The sequence below is a fragment of the Histomonas meleagridis genome (genome assembly GCF_020186115.1).
Source record: "Histomonas meleagridis strain 2922-C6/04-10x chromosome Unknown contig_26, whole genome shotgun sequence".
Classification (NCBI taxonomy): domain Eukaryota; phylum Parabasalia; order Tritrichomonadida; family Dientamoebidae; genus Histomonas; species Histomonas meleagridis.
Window position 1 is genome coordinate 105,007 of NW_027150837.1, and position 13,253 is coordinate 118,259.

General features: G+C 29.2%; 4 protein-coding genes across 4 annotated transcripts; 1 reads left to right on the forward strand and 3 right to left on the reverse strand.

Moving 5' to 3' along the window:
* Positions 1–4,539: 4,539 nt before the first annotated feature.
* GO595_004257 (uncharacterized protein) lies at positions 4,540–5,304 on the reverse strand (the record flags this gene model as incomplete). The annotated part of the gene is made up of 1 exon (XM_067917369.1): positions 4,540–5,304. One exon carries the CDS (start codon positions 5,302–5,304, stop codon positions 4,540–4,542), a length of 765 nt encoding a protein of 254 aa, XP_067775381.1.
* A 639-nt stretch (positions 5,305–5,943) lies between these two features.
* Positions 5,944–7,556, reverse strand: GO595_004258 (CAMK family protein kinase; the record flags this gene model as incomplete). The annotated part of the gene is made up of 2 exons (XM_067917370.1): positions 5,944–6,831; positions 6,924–7,556. The coding sequence occupies 2 exons, from the start codon at positions 7,554–7,556 to the stop codon at positions 5,944–5,946; spliced, it is 1,521 nt and encodes a 506-aa protein (XP_067775382.1).
* A 2,227-nt stretch (positions 7,557–9,783) lies between these two features.
* GO595_004259 (ATP-dependent (S)-NAD(P)H-hydrate dehydratase) lies at positions 9,784–10,656 on the forward strand (the record flags this gene model as incomplete). Its single annotated transcript, XM_067917371.1, has 1 exon — positions 9,784–10,656. The coding sequence occupies one exon, from the start codon at positions 9,784–9,786 to the stop codon at positions 10,654–10,656; it is 873 nt and encodes a 290-aa protein (XP_067775383.1).
* A 595-nt stretch (positions 10,657–11,251) lies between these two features.
* On the reverse strand, positions 11,252–12,028 carry GO595_004260 (PAP2 superfamily protein; the record flags this gene model as incomplete). The annotated part of the gene is made up of 1 exon (XM_067917372.1): positions 11,252–12,028. The coding sequence occupies one exon, from the start codon at positions 12,026–12,028 to the stop codon at positions 11,252–11,254; it is 777 nt and encodes a 258-aa protein (XP_067775384.1).
* Positions 12,029–13,253: the final 1,225 nt, after the last annotated feature.

Here is a 13,253-nt window from a genome sequence, read left to right on the forward strand (position 1 = left end):
ATGGTGACTTGCATTTCTTACAAAACATCCTTTTTGGGCTGAGTCTAATTTTTGATTTTTTTGCTGTTAAATCCATTTCTGTTCCAAGGTATTGTGAAAGGCAAATCAATTCCTCATCCAACGCAGCTACCTTTGAAATCTCTGACAGAAAATTAATTCTTTCATAAATATTTCTTTGTTGAAGCTTTTGTGGTGCCTTTATGTTTGGCTTGCTCATCTTTTATTTCACAAAGTTTGTTCGAATGCTTGAAATGATAAAACTCATAGAATTAATTGAATATAATTTAACAAAGAAGAAGAATCAACATGGAAACCCAATCTGAAGAAGAAGAAAGACAAAATACACAACCAACCTCAACAGAAGAATACGATAGTGATGGGAGAAGCGAATTTTTAAATTCATCTCAAGATGTAAAAAATATTTATGAAGAGGAAGAAGAAGAGGAAGAGGAGGAAGAAGCAGAAGGGCCTGAACAACAGGATGAAGTTCAACATAATGGTAGACAAAAAGTTCAAAAACCAAAAAATAAACAGATAAATCCACCAAAGTCAAATTCAACTCCAAATAAAAAAGAAATCTCTTCAAATACAAGTAGGATTTGTCCTACTTGCATAAACGTTCCTTTTGATTTGCCAAAGGAATTCTATTTCCTTTGGGCAATTGGAAATACAAAGCAATTTTCCCAGCCTGCGATCAAAGAAAATTAATGCTTTTGAGTTTAAATAATATATATTATAATAAATCTGATTTTGATAAAAAATTAAAAAAAATTCTTTCATTGTATCAAACATACATTCACATCTTCGACGGATAGATATCTAATGAAAATAATTATAAGGTTAACCTTAGTTAGAAATCATCTTTTTTTAAAGGTGCGTGTAAATAACGTATTTTTCAAGATCAAAAATTGTCCACAAATCCAGCTCTTGTTATCCGTCCAGCAATTTCTTCGAAGCCTCAAACAGCAGATTCATCCAGGCAAGTCAGGAAAGATGTTATTAGTCGAATGAGGCATTCAATGACACATCAAGAAACACAAAGAAATGTTTATGATCAAATTGACCTCAAAACATTTTCCATTCCGGAAATAGGTTTATTAACTTCCATACGTGATTCTCTTCGAATATTATATCAAATGACAGATGATGTAATTCGTGAAAATGACACGACACCCGATATTGTAAATCAATTAGAACCAGCTCTTTACTCCGTTAAAGAAACGTATCCTATTTTACATAATGCAGGTGTGAAATATTTTCAAAATTATTATGCCATTAAATCCAAAGCTACTCAAATTCTTAGTTCAGCAGCTGTTCGCATTCCCTTACAAAACTTTAAAAATAGCTGGAATAATTTTAAAACAGTTGTTGATGAAATGTCATCACTTCGCCCTCCACCACATGCCAAACAAATCACAGCCAAATTCAAAGCAATTAGGTCATCCTTAGATAGTATTCGTAAAGTCAACGAAAGTAAAAAATGCCCAACTCCTAGTGTTACTGAAAGTGTAGAAAAAATTTTATGTTTAAACAAAACACTTTCGAACAATATCATTACAATGTTTTCGAGTAACTTTGAGTCGAATTTATTTGAACCATTTAAACGAGATGTTAAAGCATATTTAAAGATTATTAATGAAGCTTTTTCAACAGAATATGTTCAAAGCGGAGTTATGGTTTATGATTTACAGCGAATTAAATCGAATATTTATACTGATTGTAATGAAATCATTGAATCATTAAAAGCGGCATTTATATTCCCAAAACATATGAAAGAAATTGTTACTTTAAAAGATAATATTAATATCGAACTTAATAATATATTAAGTAAACTTTCGATTCCTTTTGTAGTTGTTAAAGCAAATACAAAACCAGAAGATAATAAAACAAATGAAAATGAAACAAATGAAGAAAACGATGAAAATATAAATAATGAAAAAGATGTTGAAAATGAAGAAGAAGATATTGAAGATATAAATCGAAAAATTCATGAAACTATAAGACAAATGTTTCTAATTATGGAAATTGAGTTTAATCCGAATATTAATGTGAATGAATTAGATAATTTAAAGAAGTTAAAAAACGAATTAGAAAAATGGAAATCAAATTTAAATGAAAAAGATAAATTAATTAAATTAAAGCAAACAGAAATAATTAAATTGAAAAATGAATCAAAAGAAAACGAACAATTAATGGAACAAAAAAATAAAATTGTTCAAAATGCTTTATCAGATAATGCAATGACAATCGAAAATTTAAAAAAAGAAATTAATGAATTAAATGAAAAGAACAATGATCTTATTGAACAATTAAAATTAGAAAAAGAACATATCAATATAATCAATGAAAAATGTAATCTTGACTTATTTCGATCGAAAATTCTTTCGATTTCTTCTGATTTAAATATTAAGTTATATAATGATCCAAGAAGTGAATTTATAAATCTTTTAAATTCATTTCATTCATCTGTTCGACAAGAATTTAATATAAAAAACGAAAAAATAAATGATTTACAAAAGCAAATTGATGAAAGTAAAGAATTATTATGGAATTTAAGTGAGAAAACTGAATTAATTTATAATGAAGAAAAAAATTTCATTAAATCACAAAAGAAAGAAAACAATTCTTTATTAAGTATATCAATTCCAGACAATTTGAAATTAACTGAAGAAAAGAAAATGAATCAATCGACTTCATTTGAACAAAAAAAGAAGAAAAATAAAAAATCTGTTTTATTAGAAGATGAAACGTCATTCAAAAATAGTAATACCAATTTAATTCATAGTAAAAAGAATAATAAAACAGCGTCTAATTTCCCACGACATTATTTAATACCGAAAATGAATAATAAAACTAATGAAAAATTACCAAATATTAATTCAACACTTAAAACAGAAACTTTACATTCATTAATTGATTCGATTTCGGATTTAATTCCAGAAATTGATAATAATTTTAAGGATTTAACTAAAACAATTCCTAAATCGAAATTAGCGTTTATTAATTCGATTTTATTAATATCACAAAAACAATCGAAAGAAGAATTATTAACGAAATCAGCAAATGAATTAATTGAATTTCTTCATGAGAAAATTAAAGAAATTTTGGAAAATCAAAACAATTTAATACAAACATTTCAAAACAAAGAAAAACAATATATTAAAACGTTAGTTCAAATTAGTAATAAAATTAATAAATCAATTGATCAAAACAAAATTGAAATAAATGAATCTGAAGATTTAACTGAACAAAGAAATAAAATTATTACATTAATCAGTACACAATTAACAATAATAACTAAAACAATTTCTAAATTAAAAAATAAAATCGAAAAATATAAAACAAATTATATCAAAATACAAAATAATTTGTTAAATAATAAAAAAGAAATTTGTGATTTGTTTTCTATTCCTCAAACAGATGATTTCATTAATGAATGTTCATTAAAATTAAATGAAATTAAAAACGAATATGAAAAACAAATACAAAAAGTTAATATGGAAAAAGATGAAATTTTATCTAAAAAAGAAGCGCTTGAAATCAAAATTAAAGGTTTGAGTTCGAATGATATTAATAATTCTTTTGATATCATTGATACATTTCAGAATGAAAAAGAGAAAAATAAAGAGAAAAATGAAATTTTGGAAAATAAATTAATAAATGCAATCAAAAGTTTACAATCAATTTCATTAATAATTTTCGGTGATTCATATGAAAATATTTATTCACTTTCAGATGATGAATTAATAAAAAAAGTTCAAAGTTATTGCGATAAATATGACGAAAATGATTCCGCTTTAAATGTTAATGAAATTGTCGAAATATTCAATAATGTTTTAGTAGAAAATGAAAAAATTGATAAAGGAAAACCAAAAATTTATTTGCAGAAAATTGCTGAAAACACAGAAAAATGTAATAAATTAATTTCGTTGTGCAAAAATACATATTCATACATTAAATCTATAGAGCAATTGATTTCATTACAATTAAATGAGGAATCAAGGAAAAATATCGAATATATGATACAGAAATATAAAACATCGTTTGATGAAGCAAAATATTTACAAGATGATGTTTATAAAACTGTCGAAGTCTTGTCAAATATTGTTATTGAGTTGTGTAATGTTGTCGAAAAGATGCATCCATTTTGACTTTTCCAACAGTCAATTTTCGGTAGAATTATCGGCCAAATTCTTTCAAATGATTTGTATGTACTCTTTCTCAAACCGATTTTGATATAACGGTTTCATAAAAAATGATCAGAAAATCATCTCCTAAACGTTCAGAAATAACCGAACGGTTAATTATTGGATTTTACAACACGAAGTTTTTGACATAAACCGCTATCAAAAAGTAAGAAAAATCACCGGAGATAGTCATATGACGTGGTTTGTGATTTGAATGTGTTAGAGCGGTTTTGAATTGCGGTTTTAAACGGCATTAAAAATGCCAAAATTTCGGATTAATTTCTGGCAAATTATGATAAAAGCTTTTAGCTAAAAAATAGAAAAAAATATGAATACGAAAGGTATATTTATTTTACTCTTTCTTTACCTTTTCTTGCTTCTTTTGCATTCTGCAGATGAAGTATTGTGCAGTAACTGTGATAAAGCATTCCATGATTGAAACATAGCACCAGATGGATGACCTTTCTCCGTCTTCGATTGGGTTGAAGAAGAGAGCAATAAGAGGTCCAGTGCAGAATAAGATAACTGAACCAACCCATTGTCCCATAAGAATTGGGGCAACAAACATGTTCAAGAAATGAACTGCAATGCTTGGGAATGGGTATGATGGCTTGAGCATTTTGAATGTCCAATTAATATGATATAATCCGGAATATGAGCATGTTCTTGGAGCACACATACCTTCAATGGACTTAGTGCAAGGAATAGTGAATTGAGTTTGCTTGTTGTAAATGGCTGGGATGATTAATCTTAATGACATCAATGTACCAGCAACAAAGCAAAACTTAAGAATATAACCCCATGTTTCTTGTCGTTCCTTCTTTGTGTTTCTGCCATCAAGTGCTGATAAAGCAAGATTTGAGAATAATGGTTGGTAAGCAATATGGATCCAGCCAAGAGCTGTGAAAATAATATTAACAAGGTTTGAGCAGTCATCTAAAACCAAATATTGAACAAATTGTAGAAATTCCATTCCGGCGAAGTACCAGAAGCATGAAGCAATTCTAATCCTTCTCCATTTCTCTATTCTCCATATTGATTTCCCTGACATCACCCATATGCCAATTAGGATTGAGGCGATTGTAAAACCAAGGGTCATTTCCTTGTTGAAGCACATTTGAAAATGTTTTTCTTCAGAAAATTTGACTTAAACATCCTTTATTTTGTGTTCTAAACGGTGGTTATTTTATTGAAAAGGTTCGATCGATAGAAAATATGCTCTAATTGAATGTCAAAGAAAAGCATTGAAATTACGGTGGTTACTGGAGTTTTGTCAGATCGCAAGAAATCTTTTAAAAATGGCATTTATTGGAGTCAATATGTAAATGGCATTTAATGTTTTTGCGACAATAACTAGAAAAAATGGTAAAAATTGATTTTTTTTGATAAAACTAAAAACCATTATTACTCATCGCAATGAAGACGAGATGCATCTTTTTTTTAAAATGTGCAAGCTTATTCAAACGGCCCGAAATTTGTATATTTTACATTGAAATTCATTCAAAAAATAATAAACTGATTTAAGCAATAAAATTTTTTTTCTATTTGGAACGAAAAAAAAAAACATTAAATTTTGATAAATAATAGAGCAGATCAGATACTGCAAACTGGTATTATATGAAATGCAAAAAAAATCGATTTTTTTTTTGATCCAATAATTATTGATTTTTGTGGTAAAGAAAATATTACCTTATTTACCTACTTAAAAGAAAAACCATAATCCAAAAAATATTTCTTTAATTACATGTTTGTAATTTCAATCCAAGTTTCCTCCTTCCAATAATTCTGTTGCTGTTCTACAAATCAAATTAAATGAATCCGTTGATCCCTCCAAAATCTGGAACTTTAATTTTGTTTCCTCACCTGCTAATTCGGGATCACATTGTATCAAAAGAGTTATACCCATAGTCTCATTACGACACAAGATTGTATACTCATCAGGATGAAACCATTGCATTCCGAGTTGTTTCATCATCTTTTGCATCAAGAGCATAGCATCGGTGATCTGGAGACCGTTACAGTCAATTTCGTTTGTTTGTATGGCCTCAATCGACTGCGTCTCCGGAATGTCCCAGTCGGGGCGATTCACCACAGAGTTCAAATATGATGCTGCGTCAAATTGAGAAGAAGAATCACCATTGCTAGTACCGCTATACCCGTACTGAGGACCAAGAAAAAGCTCTTGTTCAAGAAAGGAGTCTGAGGCATTGCTCCCAGAATCAACAGATAAGGACCAATCAATGGATTGATCTAATAATGAACGACTCATTAACATGTGATAAAATGCTTTGGCCATGGTATGCTCATTGGATGTAAGGTCGGCTCGAAGCTCTTTTTCATCGTCATAGCCAATCTTTTTGAGAATGTCAATTATGTCATATGGAACATTGGCCATGTCAACGGGTTGAGAAATGTGTGGAATTGGAATGGGTGTGGGAACTATATAATCTTCGGGAAGATTAATTCTGAAAATTGGTAACTTTTTGATTTCGGAAATTGTAATGCGTTTAGCTGGATCAACTGTCAATAAGCCTTTGATTAACTCCTTGGCTCCATCACTAAATGTTGATTGGAGAGTATATTTCCCTTGTTTGACTTTTGATAATAATGTTCGTATTGATGTATCATCAAATGGTAAAAAACCCTATGTGTTAGATGTAAAATTAAAAGATCTTCAAAACAACAAAAAATTTTATAATTTTTTGTTACTGTTTTGAAGATCTAAAAAAAACATACTGCTAAAAGAGCGTATAAAATAACACCACAACTCCATATGTCGGCTTTCCTTCCATCATAAGGATGACCTTTTATGATTTCAGGTGCTGCATAGTGTGGTGAACCGCATGATGTTTCTGCAATATTTGTTTTGGTAAATCTTGCAAAGCCAAAATCTGCGATTTTGACATTTAGGTTCTCGTCAAGAAGAATATTTTCTGGTTTTAAGTCACGATGGCAAATGCCAAGAGAATGGAGATATTCAACACCGTATATTATTTGTCGGAAGAACTTCATTGCAAGTCCCTCCGGTAAGCATGTATGTTCTACAAGGTAATCGAACAATTCGCCTTTTGAACTATATTCAAGGACAATGTATAAGTGCTTAGATGACTCTAAAAAGTCAACTAATTTAAGTATATGTGGATGATCAACAAGACGCATAAGTACAATTTCTCTTTGAATTTTTTTAAAAGTATCTGGATGATTATGAAATGCACTTTTCTTAATTATTTTTACAGCGAATTGTTGACCTGATTCCTTGTGAACTGCTAGTTTTACTTTCCCGGCTGAACCGGACCCTATAGAATGTAAGATTCGATAGGGTCCAACACATGGCTGTGTTTCCTCCATTAGATTCAAAAGGCAATTCATAGGTTTATTTTTAACGACATAGAAAAGATATCGTCCGTGACAAAAAAAATGTTTTTTATAAAAACCAAAATATCTTTTTTAATAATTGAAATAACATATGTTTTTATCTTTTTTATATTTTAAGTAATTTGGGAGATATTTTGACATTTTATTGTTTCTTTGTATCCTTAGAAATAATAAGATATTTTAGGTTTATTTTATGTAACAAAAGAGAGAGATTTCTGCTTTCGAATTTTTCTGAGCCATGTTTCAACGAAAACATCAAAAAACACTGGAAAAATAGGCTCGTCTATTTATTTGTAGATTTTTTATAATCATTTATTAGTTACAAATAATTGGGTGTTTTAATGACAAGCAAAATTAGAAAAAATAGTCAAAAATTATTGCAAAAATATTATTTTTTTGTTTTTTTGCTTTTCCGGTACCGGAAACCCCATTCAAATTCACATAAAATATTGAAAGATGCCCATAAAATATGGACAGGATGAAATAACAGATATATCTTGCTCAAAACATTACTAAAAACCATAAAAATCGAAATGCTGAATGTTAAAACAAATGAATTTCTATTACTAAGTGTAAATAGTGATGTTTTTCAATTTTTTTTGGAAAATCTAACAATTGCATTCTAAACCAAAAAATTTAAACTAGAACAAAAACACATGGAAGTGTCTCTGATTTAAGTCATAAATCAACCAAAAAAATATCTCCTGGCAATATTTTTAGACAGAAGACAGGTTTTTGGTTTTCGAACGTTAACGTCTAAAGGTTGCCAAAAATTATGACTTTTCCTTCTTCTCCAAGCATTAAAGCTTTTTTTATACTATTTTTTATTAATTCTTTACTTTCCATTATATGTCAGTCATTTTTTGTACCAGATGAATATTGGCAATCTCTTGAAGTTGCACACAAAATTGTTTTTGGCGTTGGACATTTAACATGGGAATGGCGCGACGGTATTAGGTCATTCATATTTCCAACATTCTTTATAATAATTTACAAATTTTTACAAATTTTTCATATTGATAATTATTACACCTTAGTATATCTTCCAAGGATTTTTATGTCATTTATTTTAACACTTTCGGAGCTTGTTATTTGGAAATTTTCTTCATTTAAATCAATGATTTTATATGCAACATTATGGTCCACACCATATTTTGGAACTCGAACGCTTTTTAATTCATTTGAAACATTTCTTACTTTACTTCTCTATTATTATGAAGCCCCTGTTTTTCTTGTTGTTTTTTCATTTTGGGTACGACCCACAACAATTTTTGCGAGTTTAATTTTTTTCAACTTTAAAAAGAATTTTACATTACGTAATATCTTTATAGGTATTATATCTGTTATCTTTTTTAATTTATATGATATTTTCTGGTATCGCCTTATTGGATCTGAGCCATATTTATTTACTCCTTTCAGATTTCATTATTTTAACTTTGTTAAAGAGGTTGCTAAAAAATATGGAACTCAACCATTTCTATTTTATATATATTCTGTAATTCCATCCATATTAGGACCATTATTAATATATTTACCAAAAATTAAAGAGTTTAAATCACGAAAATTTATATTTTGTGTTGTAAGTCTTTTAGTTTTTTCTTTGTCGAGTCATAAAGAAATTCGATTTTTAATGCAAATCTTTCCATTTTTAATCATTTTGATATCTAAATATGTATCAAAGCGTATGATGATATTCAACATAATTCTTCAATTTATTGTTTTTATATTTCTGTCACAATTTCATCAAATTGGTAAAACAAACATAATGCATTACGTATATGATAATATGAAATCAACTTTGTTTTTGATGCCTTGTCATTCAACGCCATTTTATTCTCATGCACATCATAATATAAAAATGGATTTCTTTAAATGTCCTTATGAAGGATATTCGGAATCAAAAGATTTCATACAAAATCCTTTGGAATTTGTTAATAAAATTAATGTTTCGGAATATGAACAAATTGTTACATATTCATCATTCGAAAATATATTAAATAATTGGTTAAGGAAAAATAATTTCGTTAAAAAAGTCCAAATATATAATTCACTGTTTTTCATAGATGATATAAATGAAAGTCATGTAGTGTTACTACAGAAAGAACAAATATAATCAAATATTTGTTTATTTATGAAATAAAAAATGTAAAAAAAATAGAAACTTTTTGTGTTGTTTATTGGAAATTGACATGATGATACGGATTCAATAGTTTATTTTAAAATGGAAGCGTTCACAAGATTTCTTCCACCTCTGAGTTCTTCACGTTATAAGGGACAGGCAGGAAAAATAGCAATCATTGGTGGATGTTTCGAATATACTGGCGCTCCTTATTTTGCAGGTGCTGCTGTTCTTCGTTTCGGTGGTGATTTATCTCATATTTTTTGCGCAAAATCTGCAGCAACCCCAATAAAATCATATGCACCAGAACAAATTGTTCATCCTTATTTACCAGATAATGATGAATTCCAAAATATTGATATTGCTGTGAAAAAAGTTATGGATTGGGCTCCATCAATGCAATCATTTGTTATTGGCCCTGGCCTTGGAAGAAATCGTGCTACGTTAGACTTTACCGAAAAGATAATTGAAAATCTTAAATCCACAGATAAACCAGTAATTCTTGATGGTGATGCTATTTTTTTAGTTTCCGAAAAGCCACAAATTGTTAATTCATGCAAGCGCTTTATTCTCACGCCAAATGGCGGAGAATTTATTCGTCTTCAAAATTCACTTAAATTACCCAAAGGATGCAGTTGCGCGGACATTGCGAATGCTCTCGGAGGTGTTACGGTGTTTGCCAAGGGTAAAATCGATGTTGTCAGTAATGGCCAAATCACCAAAGAATTCAATTTTCCATCATCCAAAAGACGCGTTGGCGGCCAAGGCGACATCACTGCTGGAGCGCTTGGTTTATTTGCTGCTTGGGCGCCTGATAACTACTTCGAAGCTGCCGCTGCTGCATCTGAAGCTGTTCGCAAGGCCGCTGTTTTGGCATTTAGTAAAAAGCATCGCTCGACAATCACAAGCGATATAATCGATGAAATTTGTAACACTTTGCCGGAGACATGGAGAAAAGCTGAAGAAGATGAATAAATTCATAAACCGAAAAATGTTTAAAACTTTTTTCTCTTTAGTGATGTAACACAAAATATTAAATTGTTTCGTAATCAAAATAAAAAATTAACGAATTATGTTGCCATGAAATTGGTTATTGATTAATCAAGATGGATATCTATAGAAAGAGAATGAGTTATGATTGCAAAAATAAAAATATTTCTTTTGAGTGAAAAAATCAAAATAAAAAATTATTTTTTATTAGATCAGTTTTAGTAAAAAAATGAGAGAACTTTTTTTACTTATCTTGAAGTAATTCAACGATATCTTGGTGATCATTATGAGCTGCTTTCGCCAATGCTGTATAAAGTAAAACATATAAATCCCAAATCTCGTTTTTAAACACCAAAAAATTTTGATAAACTTTATAAAACTCAAAGAAATGTTTGTAACTTTAACATCAATGTCGTTTCTTTCAAGAAGCAATAACACGATTTCTGAAGCGCCTTTTTCTGCAGCAAAAATCAAAGGAGTGTTGAACAAATTGAAGAAATATTAAAACATTTTAATAAACAAGATAATTAAAGTGAAATTTGAAACTAGATATAGTTTTCTTTATTAAGTTTTGTATTGCTTATGCAAGCAATAATGATTGAGAAGTTTTGTCACCCTTATCCTTTGGGAAGATTGTCTTACGAACTCTCCACCAAACAATAACTGTGCAGAATGCTCCTAAACACAAACCAGCAAGTACGTCATCAAAGTGATGCCTGAAATCTCTGATTCTTGTGCAACCAACGTAAATTGCAAGAGCAGGGAAAATGAAGCAAACAATTGTCCAGAGCATATACCTGGTCTTGACAAGCTTCTGCAAGAAGAGGCATGGGTATAATAAGCCGGACATTGCACCTGATGAGTGACCACTTGGGAATGATTTGAACTCTTCATCAATATCGCAGGTTGTAGTAGAATTATATCCACAGTAAGCATACATATCTGGGCGAGCACGTCCTACATAAGATTTGAAGAGATTTGTGGTCGTATTATTGAATGCAAAAATAGCAAGACCAATATAAAAAGCTGTCATGGGGTTGAACTTTCTCATAATTTTAGGTGCTTTGAGTGAAATAAAATAGATGGCCCAATAAAAAACAAAAGATCCAATAATGATGATTGTAACCATAAGTTCAAAATTGACTTGATCCTTTTTTGCACGTGGGTAGTTGGAAAGGTCATCTTCTGGTGGGACATATAACTTTTGAAGAGGGGTGTATTTCGATGCAACCCATGTAATGCAAAGAATGGCTGCACAAAGAAGATTTGGCCAATCCAAAAAATAAAGGATTCTATCTTTTGTGAAAAATCCTTTGGATTTGACGTCATTGCCGTTAATGTATTCTTGTTGCAACATTAACCCAATATGTCTGATTCAATAGTCTTTGAATATTTCAGAATAGAAAGCGGTTAAGGTGTTTTTTTATACACATTGTTTCTTTGTCGTTCTAACCACTTCACATTTAACAGTTTAATTCTTCTTCACCAATATATAAAATCTGATTTTTTGCTTTTATGAATGTTTTTCTTATGCTATTTGTTCTTCATTAGATTAGTGCGTTTGGATTTTACAGATTGGCATGACACATATCAAATGATGCATTATGAGATCCTTAATTCAAATAAATATAATAAATTCGGTAGATTATGTTCCAGAATTGTCGACGATGTTAATTCAAGTAGTTCAATTTATTAGGATATAAAACCCCAAATCAATAATTTTAAAACAAAACAATTTCAAAAATTATCAGAAAATATATAAAATTCTGCTCGAATAATTGAAGAGAAAAACATCAAAAACATCAGAAATAATTCAAAATCTAAGTTGAAGGAATCATTAAATCAGAAATAAGAGATCTCGAAACTAATATTATGAATAAATCAATATCACAATTATATGAATACACTATAGAAGAAGTAAGTAAATCTATCATAGAAAAGTGTATATCAAACCTTCGGCAGCGAATACAAGAACAAGACACTAATCATAGTTATGTTTAAACAAGAAAAGTGACAATTGTACCAAGTCTAATAATATATAGTATTAATAGATACTACTCTTCAAGTTTCCTTGAAGTGCCATCTTTTAGAAAGAAATAATTTTTAATTTAATAAGAAATTTTATTAAATGACTGATATTTTCCTTCGGAATCTTAATAATCTTCACTAAATCCAGTGCGAACCGAATGTTTTTAATTTCAAGAAATTTTAATTCTTCTAATATAGTTAGTGCAAACTTTTTTTTTAAATTTTAATAATATATAGAATCAATTTGAAAATGAAATTTCCTCCGAAGTTATAAATGAATATTATGATAATATCAGAATTACATTATATAAAGTAAAAAGCATTGCAATTGAAAATATTATATCAAGACAAAATTAAAAATGATATTCAGGAGATAGAAAAAGATATTTACAACAATGATAATGTTCAAAGTTTTAATGAAATTTATCAAATTGTTTCAAATAAAGCAAAAACAATACTTCGTTTTTATAACCAGTGAAATCGAAGAAAATAATGAAAGTTTAAAACTTCGAAACATTGCAAAATATCAAGAAATCACTGCGCTAAAGGATTTC